The sequence below is a fragment of the Hyperolius riggenbachi genome, chromosome 6, assembly GCF_040937935.1.
Source record: "Hyperolius riggenbachi isolate aHypRig1 chromosome 6, aHypRig1.pri, whole genome shotgun sequence".
Taxonomy (NCBI): domain Eukaryota; kingdom Metazoa; phylum Chordata; class Amphibia; order Anura; family Hyperoliidae; genus Hyperolius; species Hyperolius riggenbachi.
The window spans coordinates 329828174-329854191 of NC_090651.1; the positions used below are offsets into that span (position 1 = coordinate 329828174).

General features: G+C 46.2%; 1 protein-coding gene and 1 long non-coding RNA gene across 2 annotated transcripts in view; one reads left to right on the forward strand and one right to left on the reverse strand.

The window, feature by feature from the left end:
* Positions 1–25718, forward strand: part of LOC137522912 (carcinoembryonic antigen-related cell adhesion molecule 6-like) — a 31783-nt gene extending 6065 nt beyond the window's left edge. The window contains exons 2-5 of the mRNA XM_068243055.1: positions 971–1267; positions 9977–10273; positions 12995–13140; positions 24877–25718. Of these exons, the coding sequence (XP_068099156.1) occupies positions 1216–1267; positions 9977–10273; positions 12995–13122 (477 nt within the window). The 5' untranslated portion in view covers positions 971–1215 and the 3' untranslated portion in view covers positions 13123–13140; positions 24877–25718. The remainder of the gene's footprint in view (positions 1–970; positions 1268–9976; positions 10274–12994; positions 13141–24876) is intronic.
* Positions 12873–26018, reverse strand: part of LOC137522913 (uncharacterized) — a 42867-nt gene continuing 29721 nt past the window's right edge. Inside the window, exon 2 of the long non-coding RNA XR_011022483.1 lies at positions 12873–13130. This is a non-coding gene — a long non-coding RNA (uncharacterized lncRNA). The remainder of the gene's footprint in view (positions 13131–26018) is intronic.

Sequence of the window (26018 nt, forward strand, 5' to 3'; positions counted from 1 at the left end):
TACAAATGTGCAGCTGTCTCACACACACACACACACACACACACACACACACACACACACACACACACACACACACACACACACAGGCACCGTGAACAGGTGCAGTGACTGGTGGTATATAACACTGCGTGCGCTCACGTAGGTAGGTGCACTGAACAGGTAGGTATGCAGTGATTGGTATTACAAATGTGCAGCTGTCACACACACAGGTACCATGAACAGGTGCAGCGAGTGACTGGTATATAATATAACACTGCTTGCGGTCACGTAGGTAGGTGCACTACTGAACAGGTATGCAGGGATTGGTATTACAAATATGCAGCTGTCACACACACATGTACCGTGAACAGGTGCAGCGACTGACTGGTATATAATATAACACTGCTTGCGGTCATGTAGGTAGGTGCACTACTGGACAGGTATGCAAGGATTGGTATTACAAATGTGCAGCTGTCACACACACAGGTACCATGAATAGGTGCAACGAGTGACTGGTATATAATATAACACTGCTTGCGGTCACGTAGGTAGGTGCACTACTGAACAGGTATGCAGGGATTGGTATTACAAATGTGCAGCTGTCACACACATAGGTACCGTGAACAGGTGCAGTGAGTGACTGGTATATAATATAACACTGCTTGCGGTCACAAAGGTAGCTGCACTACTGAACAGGTATGCAGGGATTGGTATTACAAATGTGCAGCTGTCACACACACAGGTAGTCACTGAATGTGCTGGGCCTGGCAGTGGCACAGTAGGAATTACCAAGAGGCCAAGGGCCAGCAGCTGCGACTGATTGACAGGGCAGCATGCAATGAGTTAGAATAACACAATCCGTTACTACGCAGAGATATGAACAGGCCCATAGAATTGAATGGGCAGTGAGTAAGCAACATAGCACTGTGAAGTGTTCATTTATGTAAATGACTCCTGCTGAGTGAACTACATGTAGGTCTTTTATAACTAGGAAACAGAAGTCTTTCAGTCTGGCTGGTTTGTCTTCACTGAACCATAAATATCTCCTTCAGCACTTGCAAACCTGTTGGGTGACTTGCGGTCAATGCTCGGCCTACGTCACCTTTCATGTGGCTTTTCAGCGGAAGAACCTTGAGGAACAGTCAGATCTCACCTGAAAAGGTGAAACATTCGAGATAACACATCGAACACACCCTGGAGAGCAGTACACAGAGAAGACCAAGGTGAACAACAGTCATGGCACTTGGTGGAATTTTCCTTTTTGGGGTCTTATTCAGTATTGTGCTCGGTGAGTAGAAAAATAAAACAGCAAAATTAGCTGAATCTGTCCTGCTGCACCAATATAGAATGGGATTGGAGGCTTTCGTGTGGTAATAAACCCAGCTTACAAACTGTGATTTTTATCCTCCTGAACTAACTAAAAGGTGGCCCTTCTTCCACCCAAAATTCTACCCAGTTATTCCAACTGGGATCTCTTTCTGGGACTTCCATCAGGCCCCTTTAGCTTTTGGAGGGGGGTAACTGCAGTGGCCTCTGGGTGAGGCACTCACTTCCCGCTTTGCTTTTCCACCCCCCCCCCCCCCTTTTCAGTCTTCCGGGGTTGCATTAGGAATGTGATGTGAAAGGGAACACAGCAATGTGGGAGTTTTTCTTTTTGAAATATGAAATGGGGGCAGTGGGGAAACTGAACAGGACAAAAGTGGTTGAATTGATGCCCACAAATATGCGCTGAGGTAACGATGGCATAGTGAATAGCACTCTCGCCTTCCTCAGGTTTGAATCCCAGCCAGGGCACTATCTGCACGGAGTTTATATGTTCTCACTGTGTCTGCATGGGTTTTCTCCCACATCCCACAAACATACAGATAAGTTAATAGGCTTCCCCCTAAATTGGCCCTAGACTCTAGACTACGATACATACACTACTCAATATATACTGTACATGGTCATATAACTATGGTAGGGAAGGATTAGATTGTGAGCTCCTCTGAGGGACAGTTAAGTGACAATATAAATGACTGTATACAGTATCCTTTTCTCACAAGAATGTCAGAAGTTCCTGTTCTACTGGTTGGAACTTGGCAGGTGTAGCATCCAGGGCCGGTTGTGTCATGAAGCAAAGTGAAACACTTGCATCAGGTTCAGAGATTACGGGGCACCATTTTTGTACTGTGAATGAGGTGAAGAGGTCATCATTGGGGAAAAGCAGCTTGTTGTGCTGTCTGAGGAGTCTTACAGTGAGTGAGGAGGAGGGAGGCAGGATGCTGTGCGATCATTCCAAATTGGAAGGGGGGGGGGGCATCCTCACAAGGTTGCCCCAGGCAGCAAAAAGTCTAGGGCCAGCCCTGATAGCATCCTGAAGGGAGTCAGGGCTGGTGCACACCAGAAAAGTTTTTCTGAGTGATTTTAAAAGCTCCTGCTAATGTTATACTATGCACATTGGAGCGATGTGATTTTGTAATCAATGATCCTATGACAAAAATGTTTACTCAATATGCAAAAAGTATGGTAGAATCTCAGTTATCTGGCACTGACGGGGATCAGCTGATGCTAGTCTGGATAAGTGTGCTTACTGGTTGCTTGAAACGCAATGTTGAAAATAGGCCTAGCTAATACAGTACTGTACCCCACTCTATATACTGTACATACAATGAACTCTGTATTAAAAGTTAAAATAGAGGTGACAGGTCTGCGCATGAGTGGTTTTATAACTCTAAACGCGCATGTGCAGACCTGTCACGCGACGGGCGGCGTGATGATGCATAGCGGCCATTGTGATGATGACGAGCGTCAGGATCCAGGAAGAGTCGCCCGACACCTGCCCCAGGTGTCACCAGTAATGGGAGCCGCCTGCGGGACACGGAGAGGAGCCAGGAGGACGCCAGGGGACCTCGTGGCTTACGGTGGGCTGGAGGAAGCCCCAGGTAAGCAGGGCCGGATTAAGCAACAATGGGGCCCCAGGGCAAAATAAACCTGGGGGGCCCCCCCAACATATACCCCGGAACAAAAATCGGCATTAGGGGACCTTTTTTGCAGCTGGTATAACAGGGTGTGAAGTCCTAATCGGTCGGAGCTCCACATTCTGGCTATCCCAGCCTGCATGGGGGACAAGGGGTTAAAAAGTTTCAGGAGGGGGGACCCCACAATTTTAAAAAAAAAAAAATTCCCACACTCTAAACATAAACATTTTTTGGGGGGAAATAGGAAAAAATGCCTGGGATCTTCATACAGCCATATTGCGGCTGTATAGCGATCCCTGGCCAAAGCGTTGCGGCTGCGTATAGACCCCCTGGAAACCCCGTCAGGAAATTTATTGCGCTTTTGTTTTATGCTTGTAATATTACACTACCGTTAGGTTTGCTACTAAAAGTGACATTTACCGCATTTAAAAGTATACTTTTTTCCTTTGAAACTTTAAAATCGATTTTCTCAAAAACTATAAGGTCTTTTTGAAAAATTGTTTTTTCCTCTTATTCATAATGATCTCCTTAACATGTCCTGCAAATTTAGGGTTTCTAGCATTTAAGGTGGATTTGCTATTAACCATTAAAGTCAGCAGGTTTTTAAATGTGTATTTTTTTTTCCTTTGAAACTTTAAAATCGATTTTCTCAAAAACTATAAGGTCTTTTTTAAAAATTGTTTTTTCCTCTTATTCATAATGATCTCCTTAACATGTCCTGCAAATTTAGGGTTTCTAGCATTTAAGGTGCATTTGCTATTAACCATTAAAGTCGGCAGGTTTTTAAATGTGTATTTTTTTTCCTTTGATACTTTAAAATCGATTTTCTCAAAAACTATAAGGCCGATTTGCAAATATTTTTTTCCTCTTGTAGCCACTGGGGGCCCCTACAAGCTCTGGGGCCCTGGGGCAGCTGCCTCCTTTGCCTTAATGGTAGCGCCGGCCCTGCAGGTAAGTGAAATATTTTAATTTAGGTTACTGCTCAGGGTCCCTTTAAAGCAGACCTAAAACCAGATCCTCCTCCCTGTTCTAAAAGATAAGCCACAGCAAAATAACCTCTCAAGTGGACCCAAGACGAGTAAAGTAAAGCATTGACCTAGGGCTTCCTCCAGCTCCATGAACTCTGTTGCCTTGCTCACTGTCCAGTGTCTACTCCATTGGCTCCATTCCTCTGATAATAGGTTTTTAGTCACGCCAGTCTGGCCTCTCTGAGCAGGACCCCATCATGCTCCAGCCGCTTGCAGCATTCTATGCCTGCGTAGATATTATTAAGAAGTCGCAGAACACTCCCGGTTATGAGGGGGCGTGTGCAGCTGAGCTGCTCATGTGCAGAGTGGCCTGACTGGCGCAACTGAAACCCTATTAGCTATAACAGAGGAAAGGAGCCGGTGGAGAAGACAGTGAGGGTGAGGGAGGCTGGAGGAGGAGTTTATGAGGCTGGAAAAAGCCCTAGGTAAGTATTGATTCTTTACTTTAGTCATCTCTGGTACACTAAAAAAAACATGTATTTGTTACAGCTTACAGAACTCCTGCAATAAATCTGCAGAGTCTACTTCCTGGTTTCATGGGAGCACTCAAGGCGCTAACCTCCTGTGTTTATATATTAGCAAGCAACTCAGCATTCCTGAGGCACAGAACTGATAGAGCTGATAACAGCTCAAATTATGTTAGTGATTTCTTGCTGAAAAGGGAGAATTCAACAGGCTGTTCTCTATAAAAAGATTTTTCTGTGTTTTCCTTTTCTACTGTGCAAGAGTTTAGGTCTGCTTTAAAGAGAGTCTGAAGCGAGAATAAATCTCGCTTCAGCTCTTATATATAGCAGCTATCCCGCGGCTAAACGAGGGTCCCTTACCCCCAAATCCCCTCGAGAAGTCCCGGGGATCACTTCCTGATTGAGGCAGGGCTAATGGCCGCAGCCCTGCCTCACGCGCATCTGTCAGCGCGTATCTCCGCCTCTCCCCCGCCCCTCTCAGTCTTCCTTCACTGAGAGGGGAGAGGCGGTGATGCGCCGCTGATAGACGCGCTGTGAGGCAGGGCTGCAGCCGTTAGCCCTGCCTCCAGCAGCAGCAAAATCTACGACCAAGTTGGTCGTAGATTTTGCAGGGGTGGGTTTGGGGGTGAAGGGACCCCCGTTTAGCCGCGGGATAGACACACATGCCCCTGCTATATACTGTATAAGAGCTGAAGCGAGATTTATTCTCACATCAGACTCTCTTTAAGCACAGCAGAACCCACAAACAGCCTAAGAAGTTGGTCCTCACCACTGAGTACTGCTGGTGATTTGTGCTGATTGGTTGAGGCTGCTAGTTAGATGAGTTCAGGATAACAGGGACACTACTGTATATATTTTTTCTTTTTTAAAGTGCAAAAAAAATGCCATCACATCTGCGAAACTTTGTGATCACCTGTGGATATACCACCCTATCCTCTCTGTTTACTTTTAACTTAGATCATGGACAGAGACATGGGTGGAGAACTTTCACTTCACACCTACTCGCATAACGCTCACAGATATTCAAATAACATATATATATATATATATATATATATATATATATATATATATATATATATATATATATATATATATATATATATATATACAGGGATGCTCATCCGGATTTCGGATATCCGGGTAACCCAGATATCCAAACTTTTTTACCCTATCCGATTCGGATTCCGGATTTTTTAAAAAATCCGGATTGCTATCTGCGGATATTTGAACGCATGACACGGTTATCCGCGGATATTGCAGATATCCGGATCCGAAACCAGATACAAACATAAAATTTCTCCTCAACCTCCTCCTCGATCTTGTCTTCCAGGGATTTGTAGGATGTGAAAAGCAAGCTCACATACATTGGCCAGGAATCAAATCAAGGTAAACTGCTTGGAAGGCAGCTATGCTTACCACTATACTGCCACACAGTGAATGCTTCATTCTAGGAAAAAGTGGTAAACTTCTTGGAGCAGACTTACTTCCTCCCTCCAAAAGACACACATACATCCCCATAAAATCATTTAGCAGCAACTGAGTGCACAGTCTCTGTGGCAAAATTGGTTAGCGTGTTCGGCTGTTAACTGAAAGGTTGGTGGTTCAAACCAACCCAGGGACGGCCTTGCCTTTTGTGTTCAACAGTTGTCCGAAGAGAACCCCAGATAGCCATTTAGCAGCAAATGCATGCACAGTCTCTGTGGTGCAATTGGTTAGCGCATTCGGCTGTTAACCAAAAGTTTGGTGGTTCAAGCCCCCCCAGGGACAGCCTTGCCTTTTGTGTTCAACAGTTGTCCAAAGACAGCCCCAGATAGCCATGTAGATTCATCTCTCTCTCTAGTAGGGATGGTCACCACTTTCCGCGGAATTGCATCTTATGCGATTCCGGGCGGAAATTGGTCATTCCGTTCTGTTTGGAATTGCTTTTTCAATCTGGTGGAATACCTAAATTGCCAGTGAAATTCCGCCGGTATCCAGTGATGGTTTTAAGCTGAAAACTCAGTTCAATGGCAACGAGTCCTAGAGGGAGAGGGAGAGAGAGAGAGATTATTCTACATGGCTATCTGGGGTTCTCTTCGGACAACTGTTGAACACAAAAGGCAAGGCCGTCCCTGGGTGGGTTTGAACCACCAATTGCGCCACAGAGACTGTGCACTCAGTTGCTGCTAAATGATTTTATGGGGATGTATGTGTGTCTTTTGGAGGGAGGAAGTAAGTCTGCTCCAAGAAGTTTAACACCACTTTTTCCTACAAGAAGCCTTCACTGTGTGGCAGTATAGGGGTGAGCATAGCTGCCTTCCAAGCAGTTGACCTGGGTTTGATTCCTGGCCAATGTATGTGAGCTTGCTTTTGACATCCTACAAATCCCTGAAAGACAAAATCCATGAACGAGGAGGTGGAGGGTGGAGGGATTTTTCACCTTCTAAAACATTTTGGAAGCATTTTAAAGGGTACTTCCGTTTTTTCTATCCAGATATCCGATCACGCGGATATCTAAAAGGTCAGATTCGGATATCTGAACCGGATCGGGATTTCTGGGTATCCGGATCCGGATCAATTCGGATTTTAAAAAGTACTATCCGAGCACCCCTGTATATAAAATTTGAAGTGTGTGTGTGTGTGTATGTATGTGCCGCCATCACTCAAAAACACCTGGACTGATTTCAATGAAACTTGGTATACAGATCCCTTACTACCTGGGAAGATATGTTCTGGGGGTCTCATGTCCCTCTGCACACTTGGGCAGAACCACAAACAGCCAATTGGATTTCAATCATTTACATCAATGGTAACATTTAAAAGGTTTTCATTCTCACAGTAATAAAACCAGAGTCCCCAAAGGTCAGATTGCAAAGACTACCTGCTTAAAGAGGAGCTGTGAGCCATACTATCTCAGAAAAAAAAAACACATGTATAACTAGATAAATACTTGCTCTACTTACATAACTTGTATTGCACTCTCCACGTTTTGATTTTAGTGATTTTTCTACTGTAAAAAGAGAAAATTCTTCATAGCATTTCCCATTTTAAGTCTGGCTATTTTGAAGCCAATCCTGATATAATTTCCTCCCTTATTCTCCTTTGCCTGATTTGCCCGCCCTTCACTATAGAGAGTGCATTGTCTCAGCATGATAAATATTGGCCAATCAGAGAGGAACAGAGGTGTGGGAGGGAAAAACAGAAGGGAAAGAGGCTTCAGCCAATCAGGCTGCGTTAGTTAAGTCTGAGGAGAAATAGAGAAGCAAAAAAGGACAACCCAGCATGCCCTGCAACTTCCTTTTTGCGTGCCAAATTTTGTGTGTACCAAATAAGAGTCAGGTAAACTGGGGAATGATCATTTATCAACAAGAAAATTAATAGGGATTTGAACTTTAGGATTGCCTGTTTAGCATCCTTATTACTTATTTACCAGATAAAAATAAAGAATTGATTTTTTATTTTATGCCGGATAGTTACTATTTAACTTCACTGAACAAACTAGGAGAATGGAAGGGGAGCAATGATGTGAATGAGGCTGGAGTAATGCCCCTCTGTCCCATCTCTCTATGTTGTGTTTACAGAGGCAGCAGCCAGGGGACACTGAACCTCAGATCCCAGATACAGACACAGATACGCTGCTTTGCTTTCTTTATATGCACCATATTGGCTTTGCAAGAAGCTGAAGACCCACAATTGCTTGAGTATGTATTTGGTTGTTGTTGGGTCCAGCCACTTTTTATCTAACCTTGACACACAGTCACTCAGTGACCAAGTTTGTGAACTTTGGGGTCCTTGGTATCAATAATGTGAAAATGGAAGCAGTTTAAATTTTCCTATTGAAATCAACCCAAACAATTAACTCGCCCAATGACCGACAGCAGCAGGTTTGAGGCCTCTGCCATTAACAGTGTAAAAATGGAAGTAATGTAAATATTCCCCTTGAAAATCAGTAGGTAGATCTTGATTGGCTGTTGTAGGCTCCACCCAATTTTCTTAATATTGATTCCAGTGACCCAATGATATACTGTGACAAGTTTGAAAACCCTTCCATTAATAGTCTAGGGGCCATATGCAATTCACTTTTTCACCTGACTTTTCTCCTTGTAGATAATTTTTCATCTTCAAATTAAAATAACTTTCCAGCAATTTTCAACTAAAAAAAGTACCAAAAAGTAAATGAAAAAGTACTTGAGCAGTCAGCATGCACAGCGTACACAAGCTCCCTGGATGACACATGACCGGCATGAGTGAGGAGGAGATGAGAGGAATCCATGCCCGACACTGGAATAAGTATCTGGCTTACATTGCAGAGGAGGCGGGCCCACTTGGGGTGAAGGTGGGAGGGGTATCTTAAATCATGCTGGCTATAATAATGGGAGGGGGACCTGAGCATTACCTGAGCATTACAAATTAACAAGGAAGGGTAAGGGACGCAGATACACTGACTACTAGCAGGGGGCAGAAGGACAAATCCTGGGCTCACTGATTTCAAGAGGTGGGGAGGGGGCAGATATAGGCCACACTGATTACCTAGGGATCTGGAGGGGGAGGGTAGCTGGCAACACTGCTTACTAAAGTGGGGGAGTGGAAAATTGCTGCTCTTGGGGACTAATTGCTGCATATGGGGACCTGGAGCAGTTACTGGCTGGAGTTTTGATGGGGGTAATACTTTATGCAGTAAAGCCATTCTTCCTAGTCTGCAAGTACAGCCAATAACATTGTTGGGTAGACTTATAACTGAGTCATTAAACTTTTCATTTCAAGAGGGTAAACTATCAAGGTTGACGTATACTGTATTTATGCTAAAGTTAGAGCAAAAAGTGTGCTCAAGGGACATGAATTCAAGAATTCTAAATGAAAATGTGAAAATTCTCAGCAACGTTGTTTCAGAATTTGCAAGTCAAAACTCCACTTTAAAAAACACAACATTTGGAATTCTGCTGAATGAGTGTACTCATGTCTAGTCCATCTGTATTTACATGTGTTGCTTAAATGGAACACGTACTGAGTAAAAATATTTAAAATAAACACATGAGGTAACTTCAAATGAACATTACATAGTTACCTTGTCATCAGTTCCTCTCATAAGCTCACCATTTTCTTCTGACAGTGATCCCTTCCAGTTCTGACAACATTTTGTCAGAACTGAAATATATCAGTTGCTGTCAGTTATATATCAGTTGCTGTCAGTTACAGCTGAGAGGAGAACTGATGTGTCCATGTTTCCCTATGGCTCAAGTGGGCGATGTTACACTTTAACTGTGTGATGACCAGAAAGCTGTTATGGGGTAATGGTCATTTTCAAAATGGAGGACGGAGAATTCCATTGATCACAGTGGACAAACAGGACGCAGGAGAGGAAAAAGAGATTGAGGATTAGATTACACAGGAGGTAAGTATGAATTGTGTATGTTTATTTTGACTTTTAATTTTCAGTACAGGTTTTCTAATACATATATGTTGTGTGGTCTTGAGGCAATCTTCTCCTATAGACTGTTTCCTCAGTTGCTCTTTGTACTTTCACCAGATCTTTACTTATTGGAATTTGATTTGTTATTTCTAGACCCAGCCTATGCAACCACAACACTGACCAGCAGTGCAACAGGACCACTCGTGGTGGGAAGAGATTCGGTGGCTCTGTATTGTAGATCACAGATTCCTAATGCTGATTATTTATGGAATTTGGATGGAGAGGCATTACCTGGAGACAACCGCTATCAGATTACTACAGTTCTCTCCAAAGCCAACTCCACTCTGACCATCAGCCCCGTCTCTATGAATGACACCGGGAACTTTACTTGTGAGGCCATTAGCGGCTCAACCACTGAGACCAGCAATGCTGTGAGACTGACTCTGACCTGTAAGTAATTTGTAATTAGAATTCAAAATTGAACTGAGTGTTGAAGCTTCTCACATATTCTAGGCTATCCACACATTCAATTACATCCTCCCATTTATTCTCTGCATAGCTAAGGCCAGATTCTTACATTTTCTGCCCCTAGGCAAACTTTCTTGAAGCTCCCCTTCCATGTGCAGTAGCCACCATTCCCTTTTATGTTTGGCCTCTTCTTCCATGTTTTGCATTCATTCACAGCAGTCCCTTTCTTTCACATGTCATGTTCCACCTTTGGGCACCAGCAATCTTCTTCCATGTGTTGATCCCCATTTGCAGCTTATTTTTTCCCATTTGCATAGGAGGCTATTTCATATCTAGAGTCTTCTCTTCCACATCCAGCTTCCTCTTTGGGCAGCAGCTGCTCAAGGCAAGGGGCCTTTGTGGCCTTTCAGAAATCTGGTCCTGTGTATTATAGATAAATGCAGCTGAGAAATTGACTGGCTGTGCCACAGAATGACTTGTGTAAATAACAGGCACTACTGACCGTCAGTGTGAAAGGTGGGCAGTAGAAGTAGTATAGTAGGTGAGAAAAGGACAGGCTCAATTCATGGCTCTGGCCTGAGTAACACTCCATAAACAGTAAAAGACAGAATCTAATGAAGTAGGATAGAGGCAACGTCAAACTTTTTTGGCTATATTTAGCATTAGCTGTCTCTGTGCAAATGTCTACTGTGCCTATTGGGAAGTCCAGCCCTGGCTGCAGTTGCGTTATCAGGCAAGAACAGCAGAATGAGTTGCCATGAGGGATGGAAAGTGAAACAGGAAAAAGAGGTGCAGTAGCCCTTATGGAATAAAGGGGGCCCTTTTTTCCAGATGCCTTTTTTTCATGTACACGTGGAAAGAGATTATCTGTATATGTAAAGCATGTATGTATGGATTTGATTTATGTATTTACATTTTTTTTTTTAATTTAGAAACTAATGCCCTTTGTGACAAGGTATTGCTAGGGAACACAGGGATTTGAATGGATAATGTATGCCTTAAAGTGGTATGAAACTCCGACATAACATTCAATAAAAATGTGTTTTCCTACTTTTTATTACTCATACAGTTATCATATTTGCTTTTGTGCATAAGTAATATTGTCTGTTTACGAATTACAAGTGCAGTTTATCGTACCCTGAAAGCTGGCATTGCATTTTATTCCAACTGCTTTTTATTATATATTACTACTACTACTACTAAATTAGCTTTTCTAAACTGTGTGTGTGTGTCTGAAGCACAGTGAGATCCTTTCCACTTTTTACACTGTGCTTACACACTGTAACAAGCTTACCTTCCAGCGGCAGGTCCCGCTGCGTCTCCGGCATGGTCTGGGCGAACGGCGGGGCTTCTGCGCTTTAGTCTTCTGGCGGCATCCACGGCTTCCCTCCGGCGGTGTCTTCCGGCTTGCACGTGACCCAAAGGTCGCATCACACACGCGCGAGTCTCAGTGAGCCTTATAGGCTCAGGAGGAGGATGTAAGATGACAGCTGGTGATGTCATGAGTGACATCACCAATAGGGGAGTGGCTGCTGATAGAGGAGTTTGTATTTAAGGCCAGAGGCAGTCAGTGCTCGCTGACCTTGATACCAATCAGTTCGCTGGTTCCTGGTCTAGCTAGCTAGCTACTTTGAGCTAAATTAATATATTGTGTAGACGCACAATATATATGTACTCCAGTTAGTCAGTCTTTATTGCTATATATTTATATTTGTAATTCTTTCGTAATATCCTCCTGATATATTTGAAGTAACATCTATTGTATATTTACCTGTCTACCGACCTCTTGCTTGTTCCTGACCTCGCTCTAGTCTTGTCCTTCTGTACCGCTGCCATCTGATTTACGTTACCGACTCGACCTGACCCTGACTCTGTCTCTGCCTGATCCTTGCAATACGACTGACATCTAATACATGTGTATGACCCTGCTAGTATTGGACTATGATTTAGCCTAACGATTTTGCACCTCGATATCTCTAACTTGTGCACAAGTCCTGACCGATAGATTTACCATATACTTTTGTTGTATATTATCTGTGTGTGTGTTACTTCGTCACGCACCAGCGTGATACACACATTGTAACAACATTGGAATGTAAACAAAGATAGTGTTATCTACACTTTGGATGCGGATTGAAGCTTAACAAAGTGCTTTTGTTTAACCATTTCAGTAATGTTCTGTTAAAAAAAACATCTGAGATAGGACAAAGTGCTTTTGTTTAACCATTTCAGTAAAGTTCTGCTAAAAAAAAAAAACATCTGGGATAGTAGCTTTTAAGCTGTGAGGAATCTTTTAGAGCAAAGTAGAAATGCAAGCTTTCAGACCACTTTAAGTGGTTAGAGTTTCGAATGTTATGGTAAATGATTAAGCTCATGAACACCTTTGTATACGAAAATAATGAAATCAATGACAAATAAGAAATCAGAGAAAATAAAATATGGATAATGGATTATCAAATGATGATGCAAACTTAATCCAACACAGAAGTGCTGCAATGAAGCCAGTCTGTTTGAGTTGGGCTAAAGTACCGGGTGTTCTCTGAGTTTGAGGAAAAAAAAAAAGAAACTAATGCTCTAGACCTTCAGATAATGAAGCCAAATTCATTGTTTATTCGTTGGAACTGCATTTGTTGGCAGACTAATGTGAGAAGGTTGTTTGTACTTTGACTGTTCTTTAATACATATCTGTTGTGTTGTCTACAGCCAATCAAGGTTCTTCTCCTGTAGACATCCCAGATTCCTCTTCAAGACTCAGCGGAGTGGCCATACACAACATTGTGATTGGTTTCATGGCTGCAGTGGTTCTCATCAGAGTTGGGGCTCCGCTCTAGTAAAAGCGCTACATAAAAGTAAGTGGAACATTGATCATCAGTTCTGTTAGGTTATCATACCTAGATGTGTTCGCTAATGCTACAAAATAAAAAAAGAACATTTTAACATTCCTAGAAAAGGCTTAGACCCTCTGTTATGTTGCTCCTGCCATCTGTGTCACCATTGTGGAGATTTTTCCTCACTCATTGTCATTAAAGACTCCATGGCCCTTTTTCAATTCCCTTGTTCCTACAAGTTTTCTCCTAGGTGATATTTTTTCACCTTTTCAATAAAATACCCTTTAACCCATCAGCAAGCAAGAAAATACTCAGAATTATTTTGACAATACTTTTTTTACCTAATTTTTGGTAGTTTTTCAATGGCAGAGTACAACAGAAGATGGAAATTTTTTTCCTACGAGAAAAAGTTAATTGAATAAGGACACAGGACTTTAAAATTGTTTTTGGCTCTCCGTGGAATGGTGGAGTGGACACTTAACACCAAAACCCCCCTCCCCCTTCCCTTCTAACAGGTTAACCATAAAACACAGTAAACTTTACCCATCTGCTGCCTCGTAGCAATGTATAGTGCCCAACCTATCACAAGGCCAGCCACCATTTCACTCAAGCATCTCTTCTGAGTTCTCTCTCTTTGGTACATTTGACATGACCTCATTACACCATGTCCCCAGGTGCTGGATCTTTGCATAAATAGTTATTTGCATAGTTCCAGGAAAGGATGTGCTGATGTACGCACCTGTCAGTGAACGCCCAGAAGATATGCATGTTTGGAGTGGTGTCTGGGCCAACACTATATATCTTTAACAGGGCCAGATTTTTGGAATAGGCCGAATAGGCACATGCCTTGGGTGGCTGACTGCAGCCCAAAGGGGCACCTGGTCATGATAAAAAGGTTGGTACATATGAAAAAGGATGCTGTAAATTGGGAGCAACACAGGAAAAAGCAAAGCAAATGTCCATGTGAGCTGTTCAAGAAAGAGGGGCTGCAGAACATGGCTACACATGGAAGAGGGGGCAGCACATGGAATGGGAGGGGCGCTCCTACACAAGAAAGGGGAGTCACAACACATTAGGCCAAGGGGAAGAAAAAGTATGAATCTGACCTTGATCTTTAATAGAGGTGCTGAATAGTGTTGGGCGAACAGTGTTCGCCACTGTTCGGGTTCTGCAGAACATCATCCTGTTCGGGGGATGTTCGAGTTCGGCCGAACACCTGTTGGTGTTCGGCCAAACCGTTCGGCCATATGGCCAAACTAAGAGCGCATGGCCGAACGTTCCCCGAACGTTCGGCTAGCGCTGTGATTGGCCGAACGTGTCACGTGGTTCGGACCCGAACGCGCTCTGATTGGCCGAACGGGTCACGTGGTTCGGGTAAATAAATACCCGATCCACGTCATTTCTCCGCCATTTGTCTGTGGGTTTAGCTTTGGGTAGGCAGGCAGGGTAGTTCTCTCTCCAGCCAGGCTAGCCAGGGTCCCCCTAGTCGTGTCGCTGCTGGGAACAGTAGTACACCGCTCACCCACACTATATAGCATTGTGTTTACTGCCACTCTGTGTCTCTGCTGGGAACAGTAGTACACCGCTCACCCTGTATAGCATTGTGCTCTGTGTCGCTGCTGGGAATAGTAGTACACCGCTCAGCCTCCACTGTATAGCATTGTGTTTACTGCCACTCTGTGTCTCTGCTGGGAACAGTAGTACACCGCTCACCCACCACTGTATAGCATTGTGCTCTGTGTCGCTGCTGGGAATAGTAGTACACCGCTCAGCCTCCACTGTATAGCATTGTGTTTACTGCCACTCTGTGTCTCTGCTGGGAACAGTAGTACACCACTCACCCACCACTGTTTATCATTGTGCTCTGTGTCGCTGCTGGGAACAGTAGTACACCGCTCACCCACCACTGTATAGCATTGTGCTCTGTGTCGCTGCTGGGAACAGTAGTACACCACTCAGCCACCACTGTATAGCATTGTGTTTACTTCCACTCTGTGTCTCTGCTGGGAACAGTAGTACACCGCTCATCCACCACTGTATAGCATTGTGCTCTGTATCACTGCTGGGAACAGTAGTACAACACCACTCACCCACCACTGTATACCATTGTGCTCTGTGTCGCTGCTGGGAACAGTAGTACACCGCTCAGCCACCACTGTATAGCATTGTGTTTACTGCCACTCTGTGTCTCTGCTGGGAACAGTAGTAAACCGCTCACCCACCACTGTATAGCATTGTGCTCTGTGTCGCTGCTGGGAACAGTAGTACACCGCTCAGCCACCACTGTATAGCATTGTGTTTACTGCCACTCTGTGTCTCTGCTGGGAACAGTAGTACACCGCTCACCCACCACTGTATAGCATTGTGCTCTGTGTCGCTGCTGGGAATAGTAGTACACCGCTCACCCACCACTGTATAGCATTGTGCTCTGTGTCGCTGCTGGGAACAGTAGTACACCGCTCACCCACCCACCACTGTATAGCATTGTGCTCTGTGTCGCTGCTGGGAACAGTAGTACATCGCTCACCCACACTATATAGCATTGTGTTTACTGCCACTCTGTGTCTCTGCTGGGAACAGTAGTACACCGCTCACCCACCACTGTATAGCATTGTGCTCTGTGTCGCTGCTGGGAATAGTAGTACACCGCTCACCCACCACTGTATAGCATGCTGCTGCTGGGTTAGCGTTACCGGTCCCTTTTCCTGGAACCTCTCATCTGTATTACATTTATGACTGCATGGCGACAAAAAGCAAATTGCTATCCGCACGCTTCTTGTCCGCATGCAAGGCCTGGGTTGTTGTGTCTCAAAGCGTGGCCTTCTCCTCCTGCGCCGCCCTCCTCCTGTTCCATCACGTGTGCTGCTGCTGGGTTAGCGTTACCGGTCCCTTTTCCTGGAACCTCTCATCTGTATTACATTTATGACTGCATGCCGACAAAAAGCATGTTACCTGTGCAAAGAAAACAGACATTTCCCGCATTTAAAAGACAGTTTTCCCTTTGAAACTTTAAAATCGATTTTCTCAAAAACTATAAGCTCTTTTTGCTATTTTTTTTCCTCTTGTACCCACTCCCAAGGTGCACATACCTTGTAAATTTGGGGTATGTAGCATGTAAGGAGGCTTTAAAAAAACACGAAAGTTCGGGTCCTCATTGACTTCCATTATGTTCGGAGTTCGGCGCGAACACCCGAACATCGCGGCCATGTTCAGCGAACGTTCGCGAACCCGAACATCCAGGTGTTCGCCCAACACTAGTGCTGAAAAGGTAACATTTGATGTGTGTAATCAGGGGTGTAACAATAGACCCTGCAAGGGATGCAGCCGCAGGGGGGCCCAGAAGCCACAGGGGAGTGGGTCCTTCCTGAGAGACTGACAACTAAGGGCAAGGAGAGAAAAAACTGTTTGCTTACATGTTCTCTGTTTTGGATGGGCTTCTCTCCATTGCACTGCACTGTCCCTGTTTGTGGCTCTGACTGCAGCTGGTCAAACAGAGGATAAAGAAGCAGTGCATGCTCTGGCCACACTCGCTCCTTGTAATTTCCTGCTCCTGTCTGGATGTGTACATCAGCCAAGGCCAGGAGTGTTATGGGTATGTATACTTGACAAGTGCTGCTCATACACGAGTGTCATTTCTGAAGGATGCATGCCCAGGATAATATTGACTGCTGTGCACATTCTGACAGAAACGTGGAATTACAGGGAGCAGGAGTAGACAGAGCATGAGTTGCTTCTTTGTTGAATAGAGGGCAGAGCAGCACAATGGAAAGTATGCCATTCAAATCAGTGGTCACTAGTAAGGTTTTTGGACAGAATGGAGTTGAGGAAGGTGTGTGGGGTAGGGGGCGGTTGGTGACACCTGGCCTTGGGTGCTGGAAAGTACAAATTCAGCCCTAGATCTACCAATATGTGTGAGGCTAAAGGCCCGTACCAACTGCAAGTTTTCCCCATGACTTTTTGAGCACTGAGCAATCGTTTCCATGATCTCGTGTCATGGGTACATGTACTCGATCACGCAGACAACAATAAGCGACGCACAGCACTAACAACCGTCACGGTGGATCTGATCTTTAAGTTCCCAGATGACTTCACACAAAGTACCGCAATCACTTGACTTCTCATTTGCACCTGTCGTGTGCTGTTGTGCGTCGTCAAGTGTACCCGCTGGCTGGAAGATGGAATGTTGTCAGGGAGATGTCGCTGGATCCATCCTTCCTCCGTGGGTTGGTGGGTATTCAGCTTCCTCCACGCCGATCGCTCCCTCACCGTCCTCCTCCACCTCCTGGATTGTCCGGCATAAGCCCTGTTAGCTTCATCATGTATGACTTCGGCGTACTATGCATGCATGACCTGGTCGTGCGCCACGCCGTGCTCCCTTTGCCGGGAGTGCTCTGCGTCCAGAACCCTTCTCTGCGTGGAGGGGGCTGGAGGAAGCCCCAGGTATGTATAAAACTTTTACACCCTTTCATTCACCTTAAAATGTTTATTCTGCTGTAGCAAATGACATCACCCATGTGTTTATGAGAGTCCAGAACAGAAGACAATGACAGGTGATGAGAAGTTATGGCACTGTAGCACATTGGGAGGCACCATAGAAAGGTGATACCTGGCTTCTCATGCTAAGTAGTTCAATTGTGCCCACAGTTTTTTTCATGTCTCATGTAATATTCATGCAGCTAGATGTGACATTGGAATAAACCTAATACAGGCTTTTCACGAGAAAGGAAGCATACAAAGCACCCCGACATTGTGAGCACATCCTGGTTAGTGTTGGGCGAACAGTGTTCGCCACTGTTCGGGTTCTGCAGAACATCACCCTGTTCGGGTGATGTTCGAGTTCGGCCGAACACCTGACGGTGCTCGGCCAAACCGTTCGGCCACATGGCCGAACTAAGAGCGCATGGCCGAACGTTCCCCGAACGTTCGGCTAGCGCTGTGATTGGCCGAACGGGTCACGTGGTTCGGACCCGAACGCGCTCTGATTGGCCGAACGGTCACGTGGTTCGGGTAAATAAATACCCGAACCACGTCATATCTCCGCCATTTGTCTGTGGGTTTAGCTTTGGGTAGGCAGGCAGGGTAGTTCGCGCTCCAGCCACGCTAGCCAGGGTCCCCCCTGTCATTGTGTCACTGCTGGGAACAGTAGTACACCGCTTGCTCAGCCACACTATATAGCATTCTGTTTACTGCCACTCTGTGTACCTCGCTCAGCCACACTATATAGCATTCTGTTTACTGCCACTCTGTGTCTGCTGGGAATAGTAGTACACCGCTTGCTCAGCCACACTATATAGCATTCTGTTTACTGCCACTCTGTGTACCTCGCTCAGCCACACTATATAGCATTCTGTTTACTGCCACTCTGTGTCTGCTGGGAATAGTGGTACACCGCTCGCTCAGCCACACTATATAGCATTCTGTTCACTGTTCTGTGTCTGTTTGGAATAGTGGTACACCGCTCGCTCAGCCACACTATATAGCATTCTGTTTACTGTTCTGTGTCTGCTGGGAATAGTGGTACACCGCTCGCTCAGCCACACTATATAGCATTCTGTTTACTGTTCTGTGTCTGCTGGGAATAGTGGTACACCGCTCGCTCAGCCACACTATATAGCATTCTGTTTACTGTTCTGTGTCTGCTGGGAACAGTAGTACACCGCTCGCTCAGCCAGAGTATATAGCATTGTGTTTACTGCCACTCTGTGTACACCGCTCAGCCAGACTATATACCATTGTTTACTGACACTCTGTGTACACCGCTCAGCCAGACTATATACCATTGTTTACTGACACTCTGATTCTGCTGGGAACAGTAGTACACCGCTCGCTCAGCCAGACTATATAGCATTGTGTTTACTGCCACTCTGTGTACACCGCTCAGCCAGACTATATACCATTGTTTACTGACACTCTGTGTACACCGCTCAGCCAGACTATATACCATTGTTTACTGAATTCTGTGTACACCGCTCAGCCAGACTATATACCATTGTTTACTGCCACTCTGATTCTGCTGGGAACAGTAGTACACCGCTCGCTCAGCCAGACTATATACCATTGTTTACTGACACTATATAGCAGACTATATAGCATTGTGTGTACACCGCTCAGCCAGACTATATACCATTGTTTACTGACACTCTGTGTACACCGCTCAGCCAGACTATATACCATTGTTTACTGCCACTCTGATTCTGCTGGGAACAGTAGTACACCGCTCGCTCAGCCAGACTATATACCATTGTTTACTGACACTCTGTGTACACCGCTCAGCCAGACTATATACCATTGTTTACTGCCACTCTGATTCTGCTGGGAACAGTAGTACACCGCTCGCTCAGCCAGACTATATACCATTGTTTACTGCCACTCTGATTCTGCTGGGAACAGTAGTACACCGCTCGCTCAGCCAGACTATATACCATTGTTTACTGACACTCTGTGTACACCGCTCAGCCAGACTATATACCATTGTTTACTGCCACTCTGATTCTGCTGGGAACAGTAGTACACCGCTCGCTCAGCCAGACTATATAGCATTGTGTTTACTGCCACTCTGTGTACACCGCTCAGCCAGACTATATACCATTGTTTACTGACACTCTGTGTACACCGCTCAGCCAGACTATATACCATTGTTTACTGAATTCTGTGTACACCGCTCAGCCAGACTATATACCATTGTTTACTGCCACTCTGATTCTGCTGGGAACAGTAGTACACCGCTCGCTCAGCCAGACTATATACCATTGTTTACTGACACTATATAGCAGACTATATAGCATTGTGTGTACACCGCTCAGCCAGACTATATACCATTGTTTACTGACACTCTGTGTACACCGCTCAGCCAGACTATATACCATTGTTTACTGCCACTCTGATTCTGCTGGGAACAGTAGTACACCGCTCGCTCAGCCAGACTATATACCATTGTTTACTGACACTCTGTGTACACCGCTCAGCCAGACTATATACCATTGTTTACTGCCACTCTGATTCTGCTGGGAACAGTAGTACACCGCTCGCTCAGCCAGACTATATACCATTGTTTACTGCCACTCTGATTCTGCTGGGAACAGTAGTACACCGCTCGCTCAGCCAGACTATATACCATTGTTTACTGACACTCTGTGTACACCGCTCAGCCAGACTATATACCATTGTTTACTGCCACTCTGATTCTGCTGGGAACAGTAGTACACCGCTCGCTCAGCCAGACTATATAGCATTGTGTTTACTGCCACTCTGTGTACACCGCTCAGCCACACTATATAGCATTGCGTACTCTGCCAGTCAGTGTGTATATTGCTGGGATCAGTAATACTCCACTCACCGTCAACCACTATATGAGCTCAACATGAGTTCCCCAGAGACCTCCGCTGTGAGCAGCACTCCCAACAACAGCAACAGCCAACGCCCCACGCAAGCTATAACATCCACCCCAGCAGCCAGTGGTCAGCAGCAGCCCTCCCCGGAGGAGAACGTTGTGTCCATCAGTCCGTCGCCAGAGCGATTAATGAGGGCTGCCATTGAGGAGATGATGGGGCCTGATGTGGAGGAGGAGGTCTGGCTCAGGCCAGCATCCCAAGTTAATGTTGAGGACGATGAGGGGTCTGTGTCTGGGGATGTTGGGGTGGCAGAGGTGGTGGGTGGGTCAGACTCAGGAGAAGAGTTGTATGATGAGGATGATGATCGGGACCATCTGTATGTGCCTCAGAGTCCGACCCCGGAAAACATGTTGTATCGTGTGTTTAGGTACTAAAATCTGCGTTCCCTCCCAGTAGTGTTGGGCGAACAGTGTTTGCCACTGTTTGGGTTCTGCAGAACATCACCCTGTTCGGGGTGACTATATAGCAGACTATATAGCATTGTGTTTAATGCCACTCTGTGTACACGGCTCAGCCACACTATATAGCATTGTGTTTACTTCCACTCTGTGTCTGCTGGGAACAGTAGTACACCGCTCACCCGCCACTGTATAGCATTGTGCTCTGTGTCACTGCTGACAATAGTGGTACACCGCTCACCCACCACTGTATAGCATTTCTGTACTGCCACTGTACTGCTGCCAGTCAGCGTGTACTTTAAGGATAAGTGAAATGAGGAAGAAATCCGGTGAAAGAGGGAGGGGCAAGGGAAGAGGTGTTTCCCCTGACGGTTCACGTACAGGCCACAGGGGAGCACCCAAGAAAACCCACTCAATACTGCCCATGTTGTCCAGGACAACAACCCTCACAGATCCAAAAGAACAGGACCAGATAATTACTTGGATGACCTCTCAAGCGTCCAGCAGTGGGTTAAGCAGCACCAGCACATCACGCACGAGGTCCGAGTCCTCAGCCAGTTAAAGTCTGGGCTTTCTTTGAAGACTGCACTGAGGATGTTACCATGGCGATTTGCAAGGTGTGCAAGACCCGCCTGAGCAGGGGGAAAAGTATTAACAACCTCTCCACCACCAGCATGAGCCGCCACATTCTATCCAAACATCCCACTCTGTGGGCAAACGCGGCAGGACAGGGTACCACCAGCAACACTGCCTCCCTTGGGTTCACCAGACTCACCACCAGACCCGCCTCAGCAGCAGCAGTAGCCCAGCCATTGCGTGGTTCACAACATTCACAAACATCAGACGATGCTGACACTGTCACTTTCCGGACTAGTGCTCTTGAGGTCTCCCAGTGTTCATCAAACACAACAACCAACAGCCCTTCGGTGTGCAGCGCTACGGTTGAGTTGTCTGTCTCTGAGATGTTTGAGCACAAGAGGAAATTGCCAGCAAATGACCCCCGGGCCGTGGCAGTAACAGCCAGCCAGCATAGCCAAGCTTCTGGCCTGCGAAATGCTGCCATATCGAGTGGTGGAGACAAACAGCTTCAAGGGCATGATGTCAGTGGCCATCCCACGTTACGTGGTTCCCAGCCGCTACCACTTTGCGCGCTCTGCAGTGCCTGAGTTGCATGAGCACGTGGTCAGCTAAATAACCCGAAGCTTGAAGAATGCCGTTGCCTGCAAGGTTCACCTCACCACTGACACCTGGACGAGTGCGTTCGGCCAGGGTCGATACATCTCCCTTACCGCGCACTGGGTGAACCTTGTGGAGCCTGGCAGCGATTCCTCACCTGCTACGGCGCGGGTGTTGCCCACGCCGCAAACAGCTGGATAACAACAGCAGCACCTACCTCTCTGACTCCTTCTCCTCCAACGCATCTCAAAGCTGTACCTCATCCGGAAATGCTAATCCAGCACCAGCAGCAGTAGGATCGTGGAAGCAGTGCAGCACAGCTGTTGGCATGCGTCAGCAAGCGTTGCTGAAGCTGATCTGCCTTGGGGATAAGCAGCACACAGGGGAGGAAATTTGGAGGGGAATAAAGGAACAGACGGATTTGTGGCTGGCACCGCTGGACCTGAAACCGGGCATGAAGCTAGACACCTGGCACGAACTGGCAATGTACGCAATAGAGGTGCTGGCTTGCCCGGCAGCCAGCGTTATGTCGGAACGCTGTTTCAGTGCTGCCGGAGGCATCATCACAGATCGGCGTATCCGCCTCTCCACAGAAAATGCAGACCGTCTGACTCAAATTAAAATGAATCAATCCTGGATTGGAAACGACTACGCAACACTCCTGGACCCCAACCAAGTAACATGACCGATGAACATCTGGGATGGTTTAGCGTTTCCGGTCCCTGTTTATTGAACCTCTCATCTGTATTACATTTATGACTGCATGGCGGCAAAAAGCATTGCTGCTATATCCGCACGCTTTTTGTCCTCATGCAAGGCCTGGGTTGTTGTGTCTCACAAAGCGTGGCCTTCTCCTCCTGCGCCTCCTCCTGTTCCATCACGTGTGCTGCTGCTGCTGCTGCTGCTGCTGGGTTACCGTTGCCGGTCCCTGTTTATGGAACCTCTTATCTTTATTACATTTATGACTACATGGCGGTACAAAGCATGCTATCCGCACGCTTTTTGTCCTCATGCAAGGCCTGGGTTGTTGTGTCTCACAAAGCGTGGCCTTCTCCTCCTGCGCCTCCTCCTGTTCCATCACGTGTGCTGCTGCTGCTGCTGCTGCTGCTGGGTTACCGTTGCCGGTCCCTGTTTATGGAACCTCTTATCTTTATTACATTTATGACTACATGGCGGTACAAAGCATGCTATCCGCACGCTTTTTGTCCTCATGCAAGGCCTGGGTTGTTGTGTCTCACAAAGCGTGGCCTTCTCCTCCTGCGCCTCCTCCTGTTCCATCACGTGTGCTGCTGCTGCTGCTGCTGCTGCTGGGTTACCGTTGCCGGTCCCTGTTTATGGAACCTCTTATCTTTATTACATTTATGACTACATGGCGGTACAAAGCATGCTATCCGCACGCTTTTTGTCCTCATGCAAGGCCTGGGTTGTTGTGTCTCACAAAGCGTGGCCTTCTCCTCCTGCGCCTCCTCCTGTTCCATCACGTGTGCTGCTGCTGCTGCTGCTGCTGCTGGGTTACCGTTGCCGGTCCCTGTTTATGGAACCTCTTATCTTTATTACATTTATGACTACATGGCGGTACAAAGCATGCTATCCGCACGCTTTTTGTCCTCATGCAAGGCCTGGGTTGTTGTGTCTCACAAAGCGTGGCCTTCTCCTCCTGCGCCTCCTCCTGTTCCATCACGTGTGCTGCTGCTGCTGCTGCTGCTGGGTTAGCGTTGCCGCGTGGTCCCTGTTTATTGAACCTCTTATCTTTATTACATTTATGACTACATGGCGGTACAAAGCATGCTATCCGCACGCTTTTTGTCCTCATGCAAGGCCTGGGTTGTTGTGTCTCAGAAAGCGTGGCCTTCTCCTCCTGCGCCTCCTCCTGTTCCATCACGTGTGCTGCTGCTGGGTTAGCGTTGCCACGTGGTCCCTGTTTATTGAACCACTTATCTTTATTACATTTATGACTGCATGGTGGTACAAAGCATGCTATCCGCACGCTTCTTGTCCTCATGCAAGGCCTGGGTTGTTGTGTCTCAAAGCGTGGCCTTCTCCTCCTGCGCCACCCTCCTCCTGTTCCATCACGTGTGCTGCTGCTGGGTTAGCATTACCGGTCCCTTTTCCTGGAACCTCTTATATGTATTACATTTATGACTGCATGCCGACAAAAAGCATGTTACCTGTGCAAAGAAAACAGACATTTCCCGCATTTAAAAGACAGTTTTCCCTTTGAAACTTTAAAATCGATTTTCTCAAAAACTATAAGCTCTTTTTGCTAAATTTTTTTTCCTCTTGTACCCACTCCCAAGGTGCACATACCCTGTAAATTTGGGGTATGTAGCATGTAAGGAGGCTTTACAAACCACAAAAGTTCGGGTCCCCATTGACTTCCATTATGTTCGGAGTTCGGGTCGAACACCCGAACATCGCGGCCATGTTCGGCCTGTTCGGCCCGAACCCGAACATCTAGATGTTCGCCCAACACTAATCCTGGTACGTGGAACTTTGTTTATGCTCACAGATTGTATGCTACTTGTGAATGATGCACAACTTTGATTAAAGAAGTTAATAGCAGTGCTGGCTTCCCCCTTTTCCTCTTTACACTTACACTCTGACCATTACAGCCTGAGCACGCTAAGACACATTGCTGAGGTACCAGGTGTTAGCACCACTCCCCTTCCAAAGTCACTGCAGGAACCACTGCAGTGCCAGCAGATTTTGTTTCCCTTTGTTTGCTAATACAGTCTTTTCATGAGAAAGGAAGCACACAAATCATCTAATCATATATGTCTCATTTTTCACAGGTTTATGCTGAAGACCATTGCACCTCGGAGAATTTATCCATACAGGAAACTGCACTTGAATTCACCACCGCTGACCAGGAGGAGCGGATGCAAGTCCCAACCATGAAAGAACCGTCTGAAAGACGGTCTCTCATGCTCTAATGTTTATACTTGAATCATCTCTCTACTCAGGGCCGGACTTACATCTTGGGAGCTTACAGGCACAGGAGTTCTGTATACTCGGACTCCACTGAACGTTCTTCAGATCCTGACACAAATGCAAGTTTGTAGCTTTAATCCCTCCAGGATACTGCACTCTCATGTGTCAGCTTCTGTGTACATCCTTCCTCCTCTCAGTGATATTTCTCAGTGGAATATAAAAACATAAAAAAGGTAAAAACACATAGCGTGATACTGTATAATCTAAGATGTCCACAATACAGCACCCAGTGCTCAAAGCTCCTGTGTGTTCTTCCACCACAATAGCAGGTATCACAGACCCTCACCATGTAATGTGACTGTCAATCCACAGCAATAAAAGCACCAAAACACCGCCAGCAACTTGGAATCGCTTCCCTCAAGTGAAACTAGATCAGCATCTATCATCAGTGGCCTCTCACCTGATGTTTTGCCGTCCAAGTTATACGACAGCAAACACACTAGTTACAGGGTCTCCTCAGGTCCCTTTGGTCTTTGCACAGCAGATGGACGTTACTTCTAGCAGATAAATGCAGGCTTCAATCCCCAGTCTGCATAGCCTAATAACTGAAGGAACTTCTCATAGTGTAAAACCGCACTTAAGGCTTGAAATGAGCGCACTATGAATAATTGATTGCTTAAGGAGAACCTGAGGTGGGTTTGAAGAATGCTATTAGGACACAGAGGCTGGTTCTGAATACTATCACCAGCCTCTGTGTCTGTACTGTGCCCCCCCCCCCTCGGCCCCCTCTGCGCTCAGCTATCCCCCATTAGAAAAAAAATGCCATGCTAGCAACAAGCAGCTTGTCGCTAGCTGGCTGTTTACCTTAATGCTGCCAGTCACCACTGCTCACCCGCCTCCTCTATATTGCGGCTCCCTGCCTGCGTCCATTTCCTCCCTCCCTCCGCAAGTTGATTGGAGGGAAGGACGCAGGCGGGGAGCCGCGATATACAGGAGGCAGGGG